The 22,891-nt window shown below is 52.4% G+C and overlaps 1 protein-coding gene across 8 annotated transcripts in view; it reads left to right on the top strand.

Annotated features, from left to right (window-relative positions):
- ARHGEF10 (Rho guanine nucleotide exchange factor 10) overlaps positions 1–22,609 on the top strand; it is an 88,945-nt gene extending 66,336 nt beyond the window's left edge. For 7 of the 8 annotated variants that reach the window (XM_022570866.2, XM_089903596.1, XM_089903595.1 and 4 more), the window contains 6 exons: positions 733–938; positions 1,539–1,696; positions 3,823–3,965; positions 11,182–11,356; positions 18,311–18,433; positions 20,868–22,609. In XM_022570866.2, the coding sequence (XP_022426574.2) occupies positions 733–938; positions 1,539–1,696; positions 3,823–3,965; positions 11,182–11,356; positions 18,311–18,433; positions 20,868–21,379 (1,317 nt within the window). In that variant the 3' untranslated portion in view covers positions 21,380–22,609. Of the gene's footprint in view, positions 1–732; positions 939–1,538; positions 1,697–3,822; positions 3,966–7,168; positions 7,951–11,181; positions 11,357–18,310; positions 18,434–20,867 lie in introns of those variants that run through there. The other variant, XM_022570870.2, reaches the window with a different exon arrangement.
- The last annotated feature ends 282 nt before the right edge of the window (positions 22,610–22,891 follow it).

Raw genomic sequence — 22,891 nt, 5'->3', positions numbered from 1 at the left:
CAGAAGGGGAAAATCCGTTAGAATAAGGAGAGGGTCACGACATCCTCAATGTTGATGGAAAAGAAGAGGAATTTGTGAAGAACGCACACCACCCGGAACCAGACGAGCGTTCTCGTGTAGAGCCAGGCATGCTCTTTCCTGGTAACAGGATCCGGCTCCTTCCCACTGAAAAGACAATCAAATTTAGGTTTAAGTTGGGAAGCAAACCTTGCTGAGTGTTCCTAAGTGATCCAGCAAACGGGGGGCTCATAAATATCATGGCAGCAGTAGTACAAGTTCTAGAAAACAACAACACTCCCTGATGTGTTAAATGCTGGGGACCCACTTTGAGATCCATTCTCACCCCATTTTGTCTCTTTTTAAGTCCTTGTTTTTTCAGGCAAGGCCTGGTTTAAAATTGATACCAGCCTGCTTTTTCAGACTTTGAATTGTGCACGGATAGGCCTTTACCATCCTGTGGTGCTAGGTGTGTGGTTTTTAAAGGATATAAATATGACTTTTACAAAAACAAAACTGTGTTCTTGTTATTAAAATTAAAAGAAAAAGATGACCTAATTAAACATGTTGCAGAGGGAGCGGGGCTCTGTGAGCAGACTGTTTAAAGGTTATTTGGTCCTCATCGGCCAGCTGGTTCCCACGTGGGAGCCGGATCTTGCCGTGGCTGTGGGGTGTCAGCCGTGCACGTGCTGTGGAGCCCCTTGCAGCCCACTTCTTCCCTCCCGAACCTCCCAGATCGGAAGCTGCACCAGTCAGATGGGTCAGATAGCCATCGTCTCCTTTCAAAACTCCAGCCCCAAGGTCATCGAGTGCTTCAACGTGGAGTCCCGCGTCCTGTGCATGGTGTACGTGCCCGCAGAGGACAGGCCACGGGAGCCCGAGAGCACGGGGGGCCGAGTGCTGGGCATCCCCACCGTCTGCCTGGGGACGGAGGAGGGGAGGTGAGCGTCGCACACGGGCCCCTTGGCTTGGCCAGCCGCGAGGCGGCAGAGTCCGCCGGCCCCTCCCTGACCCCCCTCTGTTGGGACGCGGGTGGAGACTGTTGGGTCCAGGACTTTGAAGGAGCCAGTGACTGAGGAAGTCACCCTAGGAAACCCAGGGGGGCAGCAGCTCCTTGCGGGGAAAGTTCTAGTTCTTCCTGCCCTTTGCCGTGGACACGCTTCATTCTTGTTCACGCTTTAAAGTGCACATCACTCTTAACACTTTGCAATGAGACAGAGCCTTGTTCTGTGTTATTCTCACACGGAACATGGTCAGAGTATAAAGGAGAGTTACGATGATTTTCCTGATGTGAAGTTCCTAGATCTACAGGAAGAACTAAGGTGTTTGTTTGTTTGTTTAATAACGTAGAACTTCTCTTTTAAAAGAAAAAAGAGGGAGATCAGAGTGGTAGCAGTCTTTACAACACGGCCAAGTGGGATGTTTCTGGGAGGAGTGGCAGGATGCGGGGGATGGACAGGAAGGTCGAACGTGGTTCTGCTCGGCAGGCTTGCACTTCTTGTGAGCAAACGTGCCCGTGAGCTGATATTTCTCTTTTCCAGCATTTCCATTTATAAAAGCAGCCAAGGCTCCAAGAAGGTGCGGCTCCAGCACTTCTTCACTCCCGAGAAATCCACGGTCATGAGCTTGGCATGCACGCCCCAGAGCCTGTACGCCGGCCTGGTCAACGGGGCCGTGGCCATCTACGCCAGAGCGGACGGTGAGCGTGACACAGGCGCGTCTGCAGGGCGGCAGGGGCCACTGCCGCGCCTGGGGTGGGCCGAGGGAGTTTCACTCTGCACCGAGCCTCGCAGAATGCGAGGCTCATCGGCTTTTATCACCCCTCGTCCTGAGGCACCTGTGACTCGCTCGGTCCTTAAAGGAGGGTGTGAGATAGACAGCCACCCGCCATCGTTGCAAAGTCAGCCCTCCTGCTGGCTTCTCCGTGTTCCTCAAAGTGGTGAGTTCAGTGCAGGCCTTTATCCTGCCCTTGCTCAAGGCCCTCGGGGCTTCTCTTTTGGGATGGAGTGAGGTGCATGCCCCTTCGGTGTGGTGTGGCTGTCACCAGGCTGGGGGCCCGGTGTCACCATCACCACAGGGAGAATCTGATTGTCAGCTTGGTTCAGGAGACCCTGGGCTGATCCCCTGTGGCCACAGATTCTAGCAGTCCTACTTTTCACACCCTGAGGGGTTGTACCATAAACAGACCATAAAACTAGGGCTTAGGCCAGCTTCGGGGGGGAGACTGGGGGGCTCAGGAGCCCTGGGAGGAGCGCCTGCAGGCATTGGGGTCTAGGCTCTTTGGAGAACGGCAGTCAGGCGAGCCCTGGAGGATGAGCATCCATCCCACGAGTCCTGAGGCTGGAGCCACTGCAGGTCCCTGGGACACGAGGGGCTGGAAGGGCAGAAGCAGTTCCTTCTAAAGGCGGATTCCGGGGGTAGGGGGTGGGTGTCAGGATCAGGGGCACCTCGGGGCATGATTACTCTGCCGAGGACGCGTTGTTTCTCTCCTGCTGGATGTGATTTGTGTTTAAATACACGTTTATTTAGAACCATGAGAGTGTTTATCGTGGGATTCTCTGTTTCTCTTCTCTGCGACCTTTATCTGGCTTTGGTAGCACGGCTTTGCTCATTCAAGTTGTTTTTTCCACTGCTCCGGTAGAGATTAAATTTCATGGGAATTATTAACTAGTTGAAATTTTGAAATTGCTATAATATGTCTGGTCTAGCAGGCCTCCCAACTTGATTTGGAGTGTCTGTGTCCATTTCTTCCAGTGTTATGAATTTATTTAGGCTTTATTTTGATGTATTTAATTGGGGAGGGGGGTATTTGAACCTTTTTCCCCAGCTTTATTGAGCTATAACTGACATACAACATTGTGTAGGTTTAAGGCGTACAGTGTCTTGATTTGATGCATATTGCAAAATGATCACCGCCGTCTGCCAGCTCACACCTCCATCACGTCACATACTTACCGTTGCTTTTTTGTGGTGAGAACGTTTAAGATCTAGTCTCTTAACAACTTTTAAGTGTATCATACAGTGTTGTTAACTGTAACCATAATGTTGTGCACTAGATCCTCAGAGCTTATTCATCTTATGACCGAAGTTGGAACCCTTTGCCAGCATCTCCCATTTTCCCACCCACAGCCCCTGTCAACCACCCTTCTACTCTCTGTTTCTATGAGTTTGGCTTTCTTAGATCCCACATAAAAGTGAGATCATACGGTATTTGTCTTTCTCTGTCTGACTCATTTCAGTTAGCATAATGCCCTCAGGTTCCATCGTGTTGTCACGAATGGCAAGATTTCATTCTTTTTTATGGCTGAGTAATATTCCACTGTATATAGGCACCACATCTTCTTTATCCATTCGTCTGTTAATAGACACTTAGGTTGCTTCCACGTCTTGGCTGTTGTAAATAGTGCTGCATTGAACATTGGGGTGCAAGTATCATTTCAAATTAGTGTTTTTGTTTTGTTCGGTTATATACCAAGGACTAGAATTGCTGGATCATACGGCAGTTCTATTTTTAGTTTTTTGAGGAACCTCTACACTGTTTTCCACAGTGGCTGCACCAATTTATTACATTCCCACCAAGAGTGCACAAGGGTTGTCACTTCTTCACATCCTCACCAATACTTGTATTTTCTTGTGTTTTTGAGGATGGCCATTCTGACAGTGTCAGGTGACGTCTCATTGTGGTTTTGATTTGCATTTCCCTGATGATGAGTGATGTTGAGCATCTTTTCATGTACCTGTTGGCCATCCGTATTTCTTCTTTGGAGAAATGTCTGTTTGAGAAACTGAATTTGAATGAAATTGAAAGAAATATCTTCTTTTAAGATGGATCCTGGAATTCCGAACCTCAAACAGTGATAAAATTAGGCGTCCTCCCAGTTCGAAGTCTGCTAATGATGGAAGACACACTGTGGGCGGCGTCTGGAGGTCAAGTGTCTGTAATCAGTGTGGAGACTCACGCCGTGGAGGTAAGTCATTTTAAGTGGCTACACAGTGCGGGAAGACGCACTTCAGAACCAGTGCGACTAACTTCCCAGGCTGATGTCGAGGATCGCCTCTCGCGGGTAGAGAGGTCAGGCAGTGTCCTGCCTGCGGCTCTGTGCTGAAAGAAAATCCCTCCTAGTGTGGCTTAGAAGGAAGGATTAACTCAAAAGTCCCACAGCCCTTGTCTAGCCACATCCATGGACTGATTGTCTGTTATTTACCTTTAATACAGACGTTACTTTAAAAGGTGTATTCAGTATGAACATACTAGTAAGTCTTCAAGGACATGTGGAAAATTAGTGTTTGATTGAAGAGGCGTTTCAAGTCAGTGTGATAAATGGATTATTCAGTAGAGAGCATAGTCACTGGGAGAAACCAGACTGCGTCTCAGGCCCCAGCTCTTCACCGTTGTAGGCATTCCGGAGCCAGGGATGTTAGAGTTACAGACAAAGCCACAGACTTACAAGGTACAAACAGTAGGATGGTTCCGTTACTTTGCAGCGGGGGGAACTTTCCAGATTCGTCGTATACCTAGAAGTTGCCATGGTAAAGAATATGATAAATTTGGTAAAGTTTTAGAACCTTTTTTTTTTTTTTTAGCATCTACTATGTGTTGTTTGTATCAAAACTCTCGTAAATGAAAACTGATAAAATATTTGCTGCATCTGCCACCAAGTGTTAGTGTTCTTATATAAAGAGGACTCTTGCTAAATTAAAGAGAAGAAACCAAGCTAATAGAAAACGTTCAAACGACATGAAAAGGCAGCTCACAGAGGAAGAGGTACAGGTAGGCGACGTACTCACAATACACACACACAGATAGTGTACTCACACGTGGGTGTACGTAAACATGTAGCCATACACGTGTATATGTGTATGTACATATATACACATGGAGAAGATGGATTTCACTTCTCATTGGACCTCTTGAATGTTTTAGCCACGTTACTAAAACATGCGATACACGTGTAAAATGTTTAGCCATGTTACTCCTTTATTGTTAAAGATGAGACAGACATACTTATTTCCTACCTGTTCATCTTCGCTCCGCTCTGCCCTAAGGAAACTCCTATAACACGGGTGCTTTTGCAGCCAGTGAACTACCTCACAAGTGAAAATCTCGCGACCCTCACAAGGAAGGTAGTGGGAAGGGAAGTGTGTTCAGGTGAGGGTTGCGGGGGTGGGCCCACCTCTCTGTGGATCTGGGGCCTCTTCAGATGCCCCGAATCCCTGTGGGCGGCTTGGGGAGCAGGTCCGCGCCCAGGAGCCGAGGTGCTGCGGCCAGGAGCTCGGTCCTGCATGGACTCCAGGCTGGCGCTCTTGCTGTCGGACCGCAAACCGTTCTTCCATCTGTGTTGTTTCCGACGTGACCTCCCCAGGGGCCCGCAGGGCGGAGCCTCCTCAAGTGACAGGGGGTCAGCGGTCAGCCGTAGAGGAGATGGGGCTGATGTCCAGAATAGGAGGCAGGAGACAAACCTGTGAAATTGCTTTTGCTTGTTCCCCGCCCCCCCTGCCACCGCACCGCATGGCTTGTGGGATCTTAGTTCCCTGACCAGGGATTGAACCCAGGGCCTTGGCAGTGAGAGCGCAGTCCTAACCACTGGACCGCCAGGGAAGTCTCTGCCAGTATTTTTATGGTAACTTCTTGTTTCTACTTCTCTCCACCTGCTCCTTTTTACTTCACATGCCTCAGAGTAATAAGAAGCCCTCAGTGGGGTGTGGAGAGGTCATTAACCACGGCCCCTGTGCAGGGCACTTGATAGACGCTGTAACCACTGCTGGGCTGTATTCCACTGCCTTGTACACCAGCAGTGTCGCACCTTATCGGTGACGTAGTGAGGGTCACAGTCCAGATCCTAACTCAACCCTGCACTGCACGGTGGTCGCAGGTGAGCCGCTTACCTGGGCCTCAGGCTCTGATCCACAAGCTGGCGATCAACCAACTTCGTCATCAAAATGGGAGGTAATATTGCCAGTAAAGAGCACCCCAGTAGTGGTTGCTATTTATTACTAGAATAAATTATTATTAGAGTAAATATACAAGAGCCAGAAATAGCATTCTGTTAGCTGTATTTCAGTTTCTTTTCACAGAGAAGGAATAATAACGTAACAATCTTTCTTTAGAACATCTCTCCAAAAGCAATACGTTAATTTTGCCATAAATTCGTACCGAAAGCCGGAATGATGGTTTCTGTAGCTGCCGCCAAGGCGATTCCAGACTAACAGAACGTTATGACCTTATTATCATTAAAGGGTTATTTCCACATGCTCCAGAGGCTCCATATGCTGTAAATCTTGAAGACTCAGAAGTAACATATTTGGATTTAAATAAAAGCCTCCTTTCTGTGTGTTTTTAGTACCAAAATGAGTAAATGTGTTTATGGAGAGAGAAGCAAAATCTACTGTTATTAAAAAAACGTAATTTATCCAGTTGTTCCGCCGGGCAGGGAAACCACAGTTGGGGTACCGGTGCAGCTCTGCAGGCTTGAAACCTCAATGCGTCTGCAGCCTCTTTGGTTGGGGTGAGGACAGCTGCTACAGGGAAGCTCCCTGAATGTGCCCTGTCTGTAGGGCCAGCGACGTGGGGCCACAAGGCTGCACTCGCTCTGCGGTGGGCTGAGCAGGGTGTGAGTTCTGATGTCCAGGGGCATGAATGTTCTCGCGGTGGCCTCTGCACGGCAGTGGTTGGCACAGTTGCAGCGGGGGCAGCGGGACTGCAGTGCCAGCTCGGCGTTCTGATGGGGCAGCGCCGAGCACCTCACCCAGAGATGCCGAACCAGGCGGGCTGTGCGTGCCCAGCGTGGCAGGAATAAAACTCCCCGCCTTCCCGCCAGGTCCGGGAAAGCAGACGGGGAAGCGTAAGTGTTAAATGCACGTAATGAAGCTGCAGTCATTGCACCTGGATCTGGGGTGGGGGGCGCCTTCTTTCTTCCTTCCCAGCTACGTAGGGCCTTCTTCACGGGGTTTACTTCATGCCTTTTAAGAAAACGTTGAGCTTTAGGAACACGGACGCAGCTCTGAAAGCAACCTGACGTTGAAGAGCGGGCAGTTTGGTGGATACGGTGGGTGCTGACCTCACAGCTTTGTTTCTTGGAGCCCCGATTTCACAGGTAGTTTCGGTTTAATTACTGGAGCTGTTTAAAGTAAGACCTGTCCTTCCTTACTCTCGATTTTCTGCAATGTGCAGTGTTCCTGACTCAGGACAAACAGACAGAAGGACAGGAGAAGAAGAAAAAGCTTTCCTTCCAACCCTACCCCCGACGTTGAAGAGAAAAATAGAATGAAAGAATGAAATGGATACGATACTAAAGGTGACCTAGTAGCAGAGCGTTTTCTGAGTTGATGCGTTTTTTTCCTAATGAGATAAATTCCCGTCACTGTATAGAAAGACACGAATGCAGGGCACAGAGGCGACAGGCCCAAGCTGGCAGGCAGACCAGTTCTTGAACACCTACTGCCGGTCCCGGCCCTGCTACCCTGCAGAGACCTTCAGATCCGCATGATTTCAAGGTGGCAGGAGACTCCGACACCCTGTTGCCCAAAGTTCCTGTTTTCACACAGAAGACCAAGCCTCTGAGAAGGTGGGAGACAATGGCCAGCATCCCAGAGATAAATTATTGTTCACATCACCCATCATCCAGCATAAACGTGTCACGCATTTAAGAAGTACAGTGCTATACAAAAAAACCCAAAGCCCAGGAAGAACTCACAGGCCAGGTGCCGTGCCTGAACAGGTGAGGGCAACACCAGGTACCTGGCCCCTGGGGGCAGGTCTGGGGTCAGGACTGGCTACGGCATCTGCAGGGCCCCACGTCCAATGTCAGTTAGCCCGGACTCCGAGATGCCAGCAGCCCGAGCATCATGCCAGGTGCGGAGCCCTCTGAGCCTGAGACCCCGCGAGGGTCACAGGCCCGTAAAGCCGCCCTGTCCGGGGAGAGGAGGACTTCAGCAGGCGGCAAAAACGCATGACATCTCAGAGGAGGAGTGCTGTGTGTCAGGACATGAGAAGGCAGTTCCTGGAGGACCTTTGCCCAGAAACAGGGTGAGTCCGAGCGTGGGGACGTGGGGTTGGCGCAGGTGTGGTCAGAGGGCACCTGGTCCCTCACACGCAGGAGCGTGCGGTCCCCGCCTCTGTTCCCGGGGTTTCAGCCTCTGTTGCCGTGAGCGCTCACGGGGCCCGTCTGGGCAGCTCTGGCGAGGCCAAGGCGTGACTGTGAGGGCAGCCGTGCTTGGCTCGGTTCCCAGGGCAGATCGGTGCGTGACGTCCTGAGCCCCGCCACGCTGTGCGCGGCGGGGGCCGTGTGGGGATTTAACCAAGGGACAGATGCCAGGAAATCTGTCTTCTCCGAGGACTTTTTTTTGCAGGGAGTTGAAAGGGGGGTGAGATTGGGGACTGAAGACTCACTGAGAAGGTTGTTCCAGAGCTCTGTTGGGAGAATTCCACTCCCCGTGGGTGGAGGACAGAGAGGGAGAATCTGAGGTAGATTTTGCAGAACGAGGCACTTCTGTAAAGAAAAACAGCCAGTTGTGAGACGCCGAAGACCCGTGAGCAGACAGTGGTGGACCCGGGCAGCCGCTGCAGCGGTGGAGGTGGCCACAGGACGGCCGGGAAGCAGCGTGCAGGACGCGTGGGACAAGATGGCCCGCAAGACAGAGGATGGGAGTGGGGTGGCCAAGGCAGTAACCGAACAGAGCCGCTGGACGGCAGGGACGGGGTGGGCCCCGACCAGCAGCGGCTCTGGGCTGCCTCCTCCCTGGGCTTGCTGAGTTCTTAGAAAGAAGCGGGGGTTGAGGACCAGCAGACCGCGAGTTTCTCTCTTCTTCCACAAGAAGTTTCAACAGTAACTGTGAAAGAGCCAGCAGCCAGGAGAGCGAGTACCTGTGCTCCTTTACGCTCAGGTAGCACAAGGACTTCTCAGCATCACGTGACGTTTTTCTTCCCTTTTTAACCTCTCTTTGGAAGCCGCCTTGCTCTGCCAGAGATGGCCTTCCGGGAGCAGTGAGCGCTTTGTCCTGAGCTGACCTGAAGGACCAGCTGGGCTTTTCCTCTTCAGAGACGCAGAGCTGTGAGGCCGAGTCTCAGCGCACGTGGGAGGGGTGGGCCGCTTGCCCCATTCCTCCCAGTCAGCCCCGCTCTGCTACTGAAACCTTACTGCTCGGTGATACACACACAGGGCAGTGGGACGCGAAATAGTGCTACCGCTTCCTGCAGCCCTGGTCTCGGCAGTGGGCTTCCTCCGAGGGGATCTGTACCGGTTCACAAAACAGCATGGAAGCTATCCCCCTTGAAGCCTGCCAGAGAGGAAAGCCATGTCTGTTTCTGTGGTACAGGGCAGCCCAAGCCACCTCAACGGGCTGTCCGCAAAGTGAAAAGGCGACCCACGGAATGGCAGAAAATACTTAAGAATCGTGTATCTGCCAAGAGTGCATAACAAACAGCTTATATAACTTACAGCTCAACGATCAAAAGAAAAATAGTCCAGTTCAGACACGGACCAAGGATCTGAACGGACATTTCTACAAAGAAGATACACAGTCGGCCACACAGGGAAGCGTGTGCACCATCCTTAGTCCTTAGGGAAATGCAAACCAAAGCAACCATGAGACACCACGTCACGCCCACGAGGATGACAGCAATAGAAAAGGGACATTAACAAGTGCTGAGAGGACGTGGAGAAGTCGAGAGCTGCACACATCGCCGGTGGGGACGTGAAATGGGGCAGCTGTTGGAAAACAGTCTGTCCTTCCTCAAAAAGTGAAATGTGGAGTTGCTGTGTGGCCCAGCATTTCCAGTCATATGTGTTTACTCGGGAGGACTCACTCTGTAAGAACTCGGGGCTCCTTCCTAACCCCCGGCACCGGCTCGTCCCCACTGACGCGTGTTTAAATTAGACCTGTGATGATCGGGGTCGCTTTGTGGGAGGGTGCACACGTGCACGGAGGGAGGTGTCTGTGGAGGTGAGCATAGCATGGGCGCCTCGGAGGAAACGGCGGCCCCCCGGCTTTGGCTGCAGGAGGGGCCGAGGGCCCGAGCCAGTTGTCCGCCCTGAGAGCAGGGTCCTCATCTTCCCTCCCGGGAGGTGCGCGGGGACTCCGGAGGGAATGCGCAGCCCCGGGCAGGTGGTGATGGCAGGACTGGGCGCTCAGGCCGTCGGGGGCGTCTGCGAACTCCAGAATCACTGTCACGCCTGAGTCCCGGCTTCAGGACGACCCCCAGGCCGCTCTCCAGCCCTGCCTGTCCAGCTGCAGTCTTCACTTAAAACAAGGTGTGGTGCCCTTGGACGGGCAGCCTCCCTTCCGACAAAATCAGAGACTCACGTGTCCCCCTTGGTCCAGCTTGGGAGTGCCGCGCGGCGTGGGTGCAGCGTGAGGGGCTAACTGGCGAGCCCTTTCCACGAGGGTAGGCGTGCGAGGATGGCGCCTTTGGCCCCCTCGGCCGCATAGTGGGTTGTAAAGAGCGTCCCGCACTGTTCTCAGTCCTTGAGGAAGGGGACAGAGGCATAAGCCTGTTTTTTCCCTAGGGGGTTTTAAGTTACCTCTTTTCAGGCTAGAGAGCTGTGCAGGATTGTGACCTGCTGTGGGCTAAGAGGACTTCTTTGAGGGTAGTGTTTCTTCTCACTGTGTCTCCAAGCTTCACCCCACCTGCCCCCCGCCAATCCCTGGTAGGCAGTGACCACAGCTGCCCAGCACCAGCCCGTCCACCATGGGGACAAGTTCCAAAAGTTCCCTCTCGGGGGCCCCGTGGAGCAGGGTTGTCAGGATGGAGACCTGGAGCAGAGCACAGCCCAGAGGCTCGGGAAGGGCCTGGTCAAACGGAGAAGCAGCAGGTGGCCACCCGGGGACCGGACAGGGCTGGACACCGAGGGGACCCTGCGAGCTCGGCGGGGGCTTAGCTGCCCGTACAGGCCTCCTCGCAGGCAGACGTGGCCCTCGTTCCCGCTCAGGTTTGGGGGTGCTGATGGTCCACGGCGTCCAGGGCGCTGCTCAGCACCTGCGGATCTGGGGTGACGGTGCCCTTGCTGTAGGTGGTTGAGGGCAGGTGAGATCCGGGGCGCCAGCTGGACACGCTGGCATGGTGGGGACGACAGCGCCACCCGAGGCTTCACGCGCAGCCCAGAGGGCGGGTCCGTGACGGCGACGTGGGGTGCAGCTCCGTGCTGTATCCCTGACACGCCCTCGCCTTCTCCTTGGTCTCCGCAGAGCCAGCTGGAGGCCCACCAGGAGGAGGGCATGGTGGTCTCACACATGGCCATTGCCGGCGTGGGCATCTGGATCGCCTTCACCTCGGGGTCCACGCTCCGCCTCTTCCACACGGAGACGCTCAAACATCTCCAGGACGTCAACGTCGCCACCCCGGTCCACCACATGCTGCCAGGTGGGCCCTGGGGCGCTGGGGGGCGGTGCCACATCCCCCGGGGCCGGCGCTCGGGGCTGTCGGGTGACCCGAACTAAAGCGCCCTTCTTAGAGGTCAGAGCCGCCCATCGCAGACGGTTTAGTGCTGTTAGTAAAGCACTGGGGCGGGGGGCAGGGGCAAGGATATGAGGTTGAAGGGCAGAGAAAAGGAGACTCTCTGGTGGGGGGGCTCCACGGGGCTCCGACAGCCCCACGCGGGAAGGGTGTTCCTGGCAGCGAGAGTCAAACCAGCCAAGGTGCGGGAGTGGGGTGTGGGAGCCGCATGTGGCTGGTGTGTGGCTAATATGTACACGCGTGAGCTTGTTAGGTACGGGCATGTGGCTAGTATGTACACGGCTTGCTATGTACTGGCATGTGGCTAGTATGTACACCTGGGCTTGTTATGTACGGGTGTGCGGCTAGTATGTACACACGTGAGCTTGTTAGGTACGGGTGTGTGGCTAGTATGTACACACATGGGCTTGTTATGTATGGGTGTGTGGCTAGTATGTACACCTGGGCTTGTTATGTACGGGCGTGTGGCTAGCATGTACACGCATGGGCTTGTTATGTACGGGTGTGTGGCTAGTATGTACATGTGTGGGCTTGTTATGTACGGGCGTGTGGCTAGTATGTACACCTGGGCTTGTTATGTACGGGCGTGTGGCTAGCATGTACACGCATGGGCTTGTTATGTACGGGTGTGTGGCTAGTATGTACATGTGTGGGCTTGTTATGTACGGGCGTGTGGCTAGCATGTACACGCATGGGCTTGTTATGTACGGGCATGTGGCTAGTATGTACACCTGGGCTTGTTATGTACGGGTGTGTGGCTAGTACGTACACCTGGGCTTGTTATGTACGGGTGTGTGGCTAGTATGTACACATGTGGGCTTGTTATGTACGGGTGTGTGGCTAGTATGTACACCTGGGCTTGTTATGTACGGGTGTGTGGCTAGTATGTACACACGTGGGCTTGTTATGTACGGGTGTGTGGCTAGTATGTACACCTGGGCTTGTTATGTACGGGCGTGTGGCTAGTGTATATAAGCATGTTGCAAATGTGTGTATGTATGTAACTCGTATGTATACGCGTTGCTTGCTGTGTACAGGTGTGTGTGCCTGGTGTGTATTGGCCCACGTCTCCACGGGGCTTTTAAGGACCAGGCTCATGCCGCATGGCATTCCCCTCCTTTCCCACGTTGGCTGCGTCTCCTGGCTCCTGGTTGGAGAAGAGAAAGATCCGGTGTGCAGCACATGGGCTGCCACCCACACCGCGTGAACAGACCTGTGCAGGAAGCCCTCCCAGGGCGCTCAAACCCCCAGTCCCTGTTGTACCAAAGCCCAGCGGTCACGTACCTGTGACCACGTAACCTGTTTGCACCTGGGCCACCGGCTGTACTTCATCTTGTTTTCTTTCCTTCTTTCCATCCCCCAGTTAACGACTCCCTTGTTTCTTATCCACCTGCGTGGCTTTCACTGTTCAGGTCAGGATCCGCCTGGGTTCCTGTGGAGCCAGGAGACCGTGTGGTCAGGTGGGGACACCTGGCGGCCCCACGTCCCCGGGCCCCTTGGCAGGTGTGCCCCCGCCTGCTGTCACCGTCACCACACGCAGTCCCTGGCCCCCCCCCCCAGGGCCCCCGCCTCCTATCCTTGTGCCAGGACTTAGGGCTCTTTCTCCCGAGCCCGTGTCCCATGCAGAAGGAGCCTTTGGGTGGCGTGTTCTCCCGCATCTGCCTGCTGTGTGCGAAATACCTCCAGTTTCACCAATATCCGGGGATTCTGTGCTTTCTCTGCATCTCATGTTTTACTCCCAGGTTTGTAGCTGCTAGACCTGGCGGACGTGAGGAAGGTGGACAGTTAGAGCAGAAATCAGGGACACTTAGAATGAGAGTCCTCTTGCTACGCCTGGGCAGTGGTTCTTGAATGTGGTCCTCAGAAAGGCATCTGACGTTGGTCTGATTTTCTTGCATTTTGGGGAACAGGGAGGCCAGACACCCATGTCTTGTCTGTCCTTTGAATCGCCTTACCTTGGGCCAGTGTTTCACGGTGAGAAGTGTTTCATTGTGTCCTCTCTGACACTTAGATACTTGTGTCAGTGCGTGTTTGCACCCTATGTGAGCCTGTGGAATTGCAGGTCCTTGGACCACCATCATCCTGGACACATGTATGTAAACCTCATTCTAGAGTTGTGTTCGTGATGTTGCCCAAATGGGTTTTTTACGTATATATGGCAATAACGTGTAAACTGTCCTTTCGTGCTCTCACTGGAATATAAAATTCCAGTAGGTTCTAGAGATGAAGCCTTCCCAGGCCAGAAAGAACGCAACTGGAAAAAAAAATCACTACACTGTACTGTAACTCGTGACTTTTTGTAGCAGAATTGAGAACCCTATTTAGTTCCCTAGAGGTCTCAGTGTGCTTTCCCCTGTGGACTGGGACTCGTGTGATGAGCTGCATCTTTCTGTCCGGTTTGGAGCTCTGTTCTGAGCACCATTAGTTCGAGCGCTTTGCCGTAAACCACATCATACTTGGCAGACACAGTGGATGACGGCGCCTGGGGTCAGCACACACGTTTCGAGGGGCCGTCAGTCAACCTTCCCGGCCCCCGAGGTGGTTACAGCCCATGGTTCAGAGGGTGGCATCTCCTCCGGGTCATGAGGCTGCATGAGTCACGTCAGGATGCAGCTGTTTCCTCTTCGTCCAGAACAGTCAGGGGAAGGTATTTGGATGAAAAAGTGCTGAGACCCCCCGCCCCCTGTCAGATTAGCCTTCCCAGGTCCCCGCGGAGTGAGCACGTTGCTTTCCAGGGGTGACGTAACCAAATAAAGTGGCACAATTTTCTATGTAATACAAAAGTCAGTGTAACTCTTCTAAGTACCATCAAACCACATCATAAGGGAATTCAGCAACTTAAACTAGACTCAAGGTTATTTATGAGTTAGGGAACAGACCGAGGAGTGGATTTCGTGTCCCTTGGGCTCTGGTGCCATCCCGCGCTAACCAGCAGCTACTCAACCAGCAGTTGGTCCTGAGCTAACTAGCAGCTTCCTTAACCAGCAGTTGATCCCGCGCTAACTAGCAGCTTCCTTAACCAGCAGTTGATCCTGCGCTAACCAGCAGCTACTCAACCAGCAGTTGGTCCCGCGCTAACTAGCAGCTTCCTTAACCAGCAGTTGATCCCGCGCTAACCAGCGGCTCCAGTACCAGCAGTTGATCCCGCGCTAACCAGCGGCTCCTTAAGCAGCAGTTGATCCCGCGCTAACCAGCGGCTCCTTAACCAGCAGTTGATCCCGCGCTAACCAGCGGCTCCAGTACCAGCAGTTGATCCCGCGCTAACCAGCGGCTCCTTAACCAGCAGTTGATCCTGTGCTAACCAGCAGCTACTCAACCAGCAGTTGGTCCTGCTCTAACCAGCAGCTCCTGTACCAGCAGTTGATCCCGAGCTAACTAGCAGCTTCCTTAACCAGCAGTTGATCCTGCGCTAACCAGCGGCTCTTTAACCAGCAGTTAATCCTGCGCTAACCTGCCCGCCTCCCTGGTCTCTGTCCCGGGTGGGAGCCAGGAGTGGGTTCCAGTCATAGCCTTTCCAAGCACACTTGGAAGGCTGGCTGCTTCTCCTATTCTCTCCCCTGTTTGTGTGTTTCTTGTGAGCATTTGAATAAACCTGGCCGGCCTCTCCTGTGCTCCTGTGTCCCCGTGTGAGAGGACAGCAGGGTCCCCAGAGAGCGTGCATCACACAGCGGCCAGCTCCCCCGCCCCTTCGTGTTGATAACTCACTTCCGCCCCATGCCAACTGCAGCCTTTGTCGGCATCTCTGCCCCGCCCGTCCCGCCCCGCCTCCCCCTTAGATGCTGAGTGGGTGGCCCCTCTGCCCGCAGCTTGGCCAGCTCAGAAGGCCACAGCTGGTGCTTCCACAAGGAGTAGCCTGGACGCCACTCAGCAGCTCTGTCTGCAGACCCTCCGGAATGGGAAAATCTCCCCGTTCCCTAATTACCATTCAGTTAAACTTTCATATGTGAAATTAAAGATGAATCCTAGACTACTTTGAAAATGGAACAAACCATCACGCGCTGGAACTGAAGGCTTTCAAACCAGTTAGAAAGAAAAACATCCCAGTTTTCCCTGCTTTCGCGTTTGTTATGATGAAGTGAAGGTTTGTGGGTGTCCTCCCAGGAGCACCACCCAGAAGCCCCGGCGTTGTTTCCGTTGGTCTTTCCCACCGACCGTGTAGTTTTTCCCCTTCTCGTCATGTTTCGTAACCTTTCCCCACACGGTGACTTTTCCCCATCCCGATGCCACACAGTGCACCTTCTGTACCTTTGAATTGTTTTGTCCTTTCTCTTTAGAAAGATCCACTTCTGGAGAGAGCAGTTTCTTTACAGAGACTAGAGAGTTTCCCAGATTTTCACTGCATATAACGTAACACAGATGTAAAAGCTGGAGACAGGATGAAAAGTCAGATGTTCCTAATATGCTATTTACAGGCAAAGAGGCGGGAAAATTCCTAAGGGGGATAAAAGGTCACTTTCAAAATGCATTTATGAATGAAAATAAGTAGTAAACTTTTATCCTTTGTAACATCTTCTTAAAAACATCTTCTTAATGTTTTTATTAGTGGTTGGAAATATTTCACATCATATTTTACGAGGATCTGTTAATCCTCACTGTGGAGGTGGGCTGTTTGAAATTCCCTTTTCCTCATTAGTTTTCTTTAAAGCCAAGTGGTAGATTAAAAGTATTTCAGATGCTTCTTTAATAGTCCTAGGCCGATATTTTAAAAATGATATATTCTCTGTGAAAGAAAATTTAACTCACAAATTCCTTTTTTGGAGAAGAATGAAAGGAAACTCAGTTTCCCAGGCCAAAATATTTCAGGATGATCAAATAAATCACAAAACAGTTTATTCATACAAACAGTTTTCGCTTATATGCAGGACTTGGCTACCAAAATGAGGGTGTGGGTGGACTTAAATGATATAAAAACCCACAGCCAGCCTCGGAACCGAGCCCTGAGACCACGTCATGAGAGTCTGCTTGTTTTTATTGTTGCCAATACTTTCGTGTGTTAAAAAGGAAATTTATTCACATCTAGGACCACAGGGCTATACCACTGCCCCAGTTTCTGTATTCCTTCCAGGAGGGTGGCTTCAGAAAGTGGCTGCAAAAGGGAAATAATAGCTCTGTCCCCCGTCCATCCCGTTGTCATGACATTCTCCATGTTGGTGTTGAGAAGTAAGATATCCAGATGGAATGTAACCTGCTGCCCCTGTGCACCAGGGCAGTGGCGGAGGCCGTACGTCACTGGAACAAAACAAAACACAGAGCAGTGAGCCAGTCCCAAAAGTCGCCTCCACCAGCTGCTTCCACCAAAGGTTCCCGGAGGGTTGGAGAGGAGGGTCTCTGCTTTGCGGGTTTGCTTTCTGTCTCGGCTGTAGCTGTGGGGAATCTTTAGGTCACGTGGCATCAAGTGAGGCTTCTGCTCTGGAAGGCACACCCGTGTGTCCTGGGACGTTCCCTGGTCCCTGGAGCTCCTCTCCGAAGGGCTGCCCCACGGTGGGACCACCTGCCCCTGGATAGCAATCGTTGTGAGCTGTGCCCAGAGCCCTGTTTCTGAATGGCTTCTGCAGTTCTCCCTGGCATTTGGAAATGGCAGCTCCCGGCCCAGGTGTAGACAGACACGCAGGTCCTAGGCGTCTCTAAAGCCCCAGCTGCTCCCATGGGCACGCATTTGGATTCCTGGGAACTTAATACATTAGCTTTTCTTCAAAAAATATGCCTGTATTTAGAGATAAAACCAGATCTTTAGTTTTTGTAGCTGTTGTCTCGGTTTGGTTTCAGTGTTTCGTTGCCTAAATAATCATAAAATAACTTCAGTGGACATGGTGACCTGGCTTTGGTGTTTAGACCATTTGTTTTCATGCTTTTTATCTAAGATGAACTTAGGTCAAACGCAGAGATACTGAAAATGACTCATTTCCAGAGAGCAGAAGAATCCAGCTGTTTTGAAGCGCCCTCCATTCCTTCCTGGGAGCAGCCGCATAACCCTTCTCTGCTCTCGAGCTTCAGTGCTGAGCAGAGATGCCAGGAGGGGCTTAAAGCCCCTGTCGAAGGTGGTGGTGCTGTGGGCAGGGTCAGGGCAGAGGTGGGATGCTCGGGGCCCAGACTCAGTCCCTGAGACGAGAGTCATGGGGAGACACGCACCTTTCCCTCCACTTCCTAATGTTGTCAGGCTGACCCACCTCTCTGGGCCGTAGAGCCTCGACTGCAAAACAAAACAAAACAAGGCAGAGCGAACAGCCAGAAGCTCCAAAGCCCTTGGACTCCAGCGTTTGGTGTCCGTGTCTCCCGGACTTTCCCACCGAGGCCGTGAGTGGTCTCCTTCAGACGGAACCTTTGGGTGGTTGCTTGCGTCTCTCCCCTGTGATGCTGAGCGCGGGCTGCACTGGGAGCCCGTCCTACCTGCGAGGTCCCCTCTTACCTGCCTAGGTGGGCTCTTGCGCACACGGGGCTGCCGTCTGACGTGCGTGTGTGTGCTTGTGTGCGCGTGTGTGTACGTGTGTGTACGTGTGTGTGTGCAGCTCTGCCTGGAAGTGGATGATTTACATGGACGGTTCGGGACGGGGGTGTGTGATCGGCTCTGGAAGGGCCGCACCAGCAATGCTGAGAGCACCGTGCACGTGTCCTGAGGCCGTGGCCGTGCTCTGCCGGGGTGCATCCAGGACGCCCCCCAGATCTCTCTCTTGCTCGTCCGGCTGAAGGAGTCGCGGTGTGTGGCTAGGGCTCCGATGACACCCGCTGGCCGGGAGGGCTCGGGGCTGCCCGGGGAGCATTCTGGCGGGTCTGTAGGGTTTCTGGGCTGTTCCCGGGGCCCCTGCCCCAGCGTGTGGGCTGCAGAGGCCAGACTGCGGGGCACAAGTCTCTCCTGTCCCCCAGGACACCAGCGGCTGTCTGTGACCAGCCTGCTCGTCTGCCACGGCTTGCTGATGGTCGGCACCAGCCTGGGCGTCGTGGTGGCCCTGCCCGTCCCTCGTCTGCAGGGGATCCCCAAGGTGACCGGTGAGTACACCCCCCGAGTGCCTGCGTCTCCCAGTCCTCTGTCCTGTACTGTACTCTCGTCAAGCCCATGGGTCTGTGGTCAGCTGTGTCTTTGCTTAAACAGTGTAAATTACTTAGGTGGCTTTCTCTCTCCCTTCGTCCCTTCCTTTTTTCCTTCCTTTCTTTCCTACTATAAAGACTATGTCTATTAATTTGAATCATCAGGTTATACTTTTGTCTTCCTGTTTCTGACGTCAGTGGTCCAGGGAGACCCTTATCCCCAAGACGAGTTTTCACGTTACCTTTTTTGCCGCCTGTTGGTTTTGATCATTCTATACAGTTTTGCCCAGTGAAAATGGATGCTTTTTAATGTTTTGCAAAGAAGGAGGCCCAGCATCTGAGAAAGCTCAGTTGTGCTGTTTTGCAGTGTTGCGGGGAGTTCAAATGGGCACAGCCTTTTTGGAAAGCACTTTGGTGTTTAGGACTTGAAGATGCTTTTGCATCAGGAGTCAGGGTTTCCAATTCAGGAAATTCTGTCTCGTGAAGCAGCCAACTCTAGGAATAAACCATGATGCAGAAAGAACAGGAAATGGCCTAAACATCCAAAATTAGGAGTAGGGAGACGCCTAAGACAGTGGTCGCGTTGCCACTTTAGAACGTAACACAGCCAGGGAAAATGATGTTTGCAGAGAGCTTGGAATGATACAGGGAAATGTTAATTCTGTAAGTTAAGGAAAACCAAGATCTTAAAATTTTATGTCGATTATGTAATAACTGTCAGAGAAAAAGATTTGTAGGAAACTCATTGAAACGTTTATAAAGATCTCTGTCTATAGTTTCTTCCTACTGTCAACGCTGGAGTATTTCACTCTGACCACAGGCAGCCCTTCCTTCCCTCAACAAGCGTTCACGGGTCTACTGCAAACAGGTCTGTGCTTTAGATAAATGCCTATTTTGCCGTGATCCACCTGTTAGGGTCATGGAATTCCAACTCGGTTTGTTCATTCCCTAACTGCTGTCTTCGCTGCGACCCGCCTGTGATACACACAGAAGCTGTACGTGATGACTACGGGCATTTTGAGTGGTAAAGGCTCAGGAGTCAGAAGCTCTTCCCGTCCCAGCTGGGGACGCTTCTCCCCGACAACCAAACGTAGCCGTTCTCCTGCTGGGTCTCACGTCACAGTTCCATTGTTTTTTCTCCATAGTTTTGCCAACTTATACCTTTTTTAAAAAAAAGAAGTCTTTAATTGTGCCATTTTCACATTTTCTATCATTGTCTCGTAGCGTATGTATTCCTCTCTGACTGCTTTCTTTCCACGTTATTTCTGAGGCGCATCCTTGTTGGTCACGTGACTGTAGCTCACGCGTGTCACTGCTCTGGAGCGTGGCTTTGTTCCCCATGTGACGTACAGTGGGTATTTAGTTGTTTCCTGTTCTGTGTGTTACGTGCTATGCCTCTGTGGGGGTTCCTCTGGCCACCCCTTCTCATAGGGACTCGGGTTCCTCTGGCTGTGTGTCCGGGAGGGGACCACAGGTGTGTAGGAAACACTCACATTCAGGTTCACCCGGTGATGCTGGGATGTTCCCCTGGGCTGTCGCGTCAGATCTCACCTCCATGCCCGGTGTCTGGGCGTCCCCATCCCTTCACCCTCCCCCAGTACCCGCTATTGGTGGAGTTCTTGACTTGTCCTTCAGCTCATGGAGGAAGTCACCTCGCCCAGCTGAGGAATCCTGTAACGTCCTCTGCTTCGGCCAGAGTGGGAGGGAGGTGCTAGGGCCCTGTTTCAACCTCAAAGCATTTGGTGAAAAGGGCATCTACCCCCCATTTCTGTCACCTCACCTGCGAGGCGCTTAAAAATGGACATCCCGTTTCCGCCTGGCCCTTGGAGCCCCGGTGTTATGGGGGAGTCTGCATTTCATAAAAAAGGCCTACAGGGAGTTTCTGGTGCTTCTTTTAAAATTCAATTCACATCACCCTTGAACTGAAGAGCCCCCATTTTAATCGATACCATAGGACTAACTTATTCTAAACCACAGAATCTTTTTAAAGTGAAAAATGGCGGGAAACTACTTAGAGTTTAGGCATCTTATTCCTAACATTGACATGTTTCAGGCATTTAAGTTTTTAAAACCAAGATTTAGGGAAACTTTTCCTAAATATATTATCTTAGAGCAGGCGAGAAGGCATTTATACAGAGAACAGGAAAATAGATACTTTATCACTTTAAAAGTACCACGCAAGTACCAGAACTGAGATACTGCTGACGAAAACCACGGTTGTATTTTAGACCATGGTTTTGAGAGCATTCTTGGACTTCACTAGAGATCCACGAGAATGTGGTCTGGGGGCTGTTTTTGCTCTGAGCTGTCGAGTACAGGGTTTTGCCGTGTGGACGGGGGGTGCCCGGGGCCCTGCCCGGCATGCGGAGCCCTGCTGAGCGCTGTGCCCTTTCAGGTCGAGGCCTGGTCTCCTACCATGCTCACAACGGGCCCGTCAAGTTCCTGGTCGTGGCCACAGCCGCCTCCAAGGCGGACAGAGACAAGCCCAGGGACAGCCCGCCCCCCGGTGCCGACCCGCAGGATGAAGACCAGAGGGACACGCTCCCCGGTGAGGGGCCCGGGCCCTGCCCGAGCCGCAGCGGTCCCGACGCCGTCTGGCTGGGGGCTTCGCTGGGCTCCCTCGCCCCGGCCAGTGACGTCTCCTCCACGTCTGGGTCCCCGACGCCTTCCCAGGGCTCGGGCTCCCTGGGGCCCCGCTCAGAGGAGAGCTTCGTCCAGGACCCCCTGCGGCTCCCCTGCAGCTCTCCCGGCCGAGGGCGGCGGGCCAGGAAGGCCAAGGCCAGCTCCGTGCTGGTGGCCTGTGGGGGACAGGGCCACCGGCGGGTGAGCAGGAAGGCCAGGCAGCAGCGGCCGGAGGAGTTGGCCTCGTCCGTCATGGTCTGGCAGATCCCCCTGCTGAATGTGTGAGCCAGGGTCGAGATTCGGGGGTGGCCTTTCAGCCAAGTCACACACCCCGAGCGGTCCCGCCGCATCTGCACTGGCTGGGTGTGAATCGCCAGCCGTCTCGGGGCCGAAAAGTGCAATATCGTCACGGGGGCATCTCCGGCAGCCCCTCCCTCCACCCCAGGCAGGGGAGCCCCGTGTGAACGCGCATGAGGAAGGGGGTGGACGCCGTGTTTGAGTGGGTGGGGGTCCCGGGAGGATGCTCCCCCTCTGACCCCCGTGGTCCTTAATAAACACGGGACGCTGCAGACCTGTTCTCGTAGCCTGTCACCTAGAGAACTCGCAGACTCAGAACTCACGGGGAAATACAGCGTATTCACTGGTGGAGGGGTTTATTAACAATTCTTAAAGTAATTGTCCTTGATTCAGATTCACTACTTTTATTTATATTGTATATCTTTTAACTCCAGAATAGAATTTGTAACAATGAAGAAAGCCACGTAACACATACCAGGCCGGGTGGCGTTACGTGCTATCTGAGTTGAACTGAGTTTTCCAAAGAGGTATAATGCGTGTACTGTATATTTTTAACAAAGTAGTATTTTTATATCGCATTTTTCTATTAAAAAAAATTAACAAAGTTTTAGTCACTATGTTATCTGTAACGTTTCACAAATAACGTTTGCTTTGAACCAAAATCCTCAATGCCTGTCAACATTTAGACTCAAGCGTCAATGCCAAAATACCCACGTTGGAGATGTGTGTGTTTTAGTGTCTCAGGAGACGTAGAAGGTGTCTTGGTCCATCCTTTCCTGCTGTGTTTGCATCTGTCGACCAGGAGCGCTTCTAGCTTTGAATGCATGTCCTGAAGGATGCACGGTGCTGGTCAGGGCGGGCGCCGGTGCTGGCGGCGGACACAGGACACAGGAAAGGTGGCCCTTGGTCGGCAGACTGGCACTTAGGGCCCCTTCTGCGGGCGTCGTGCACGAGTGGTCCGTGAGTTCGCTGTGCTCCACGTGTAGTTATCTATCAATGTTCTACTTACTGGATGGTTAAGAAAAACAATGCAAGTCCACCCGAGATTAACGTCTCAGCACTTTACAGGTGACTAAAAATGCTAATTTTATGACTTTGCCAAATATTTTCCAAGGTGCGTGTGTGCCCCCGTGTGAAAGAAATATCTCCCCCAGCCTTCCTTAAACTATTAGCTGTTACCTTATTTCACGAATAAAGTCTTTTTATTTAAAAATACAATATCGTGAGTTGCTCTTTTTCCTGTGAAACGGAAAGGGGCAGTTAGGTTCGAGGGACGGTCAGGGGGTCCTTTCCAATGTGGCATCCCCACGTGCTGGTTTGGGAGTTTACGTGTGGATTCCAGAGACGGGCACAATGTACGTGTCAAAGAGCGCTTTGAATCCCAAGTCGGTGCTGAGAAACTCTCTAGAGGCGCGTGTACTTGCCAGTTTTTATTTTGAGTGACATCATGAGTTGAATTAGTTTAATATAAAATATAAAGAGGAGTGTCTAAAGTCAGCT

Source organism: Delphinapterus leucas, chromosome 21 (genome assembly GCF_059928025.1).
Source record: "Delphinapterus leucas isolate spDelLeu-1000000601 "Yukka" chromosome 21, BTC_Dleu_Yukka2, whole genome shotgun sequence".
NCBI classification, from domain to species: Eukaryota; Metazoa; Chordata; class Mammalia; order Artiodactyla; family Monodontidae; genus Delphinapterus; species Delphinapterus leucas.
The sequence above is the reverse complement of the archived record's forward strand: the minus strand, read 5'-3'. Positions and strand labels throughout refer to the sequence as shown.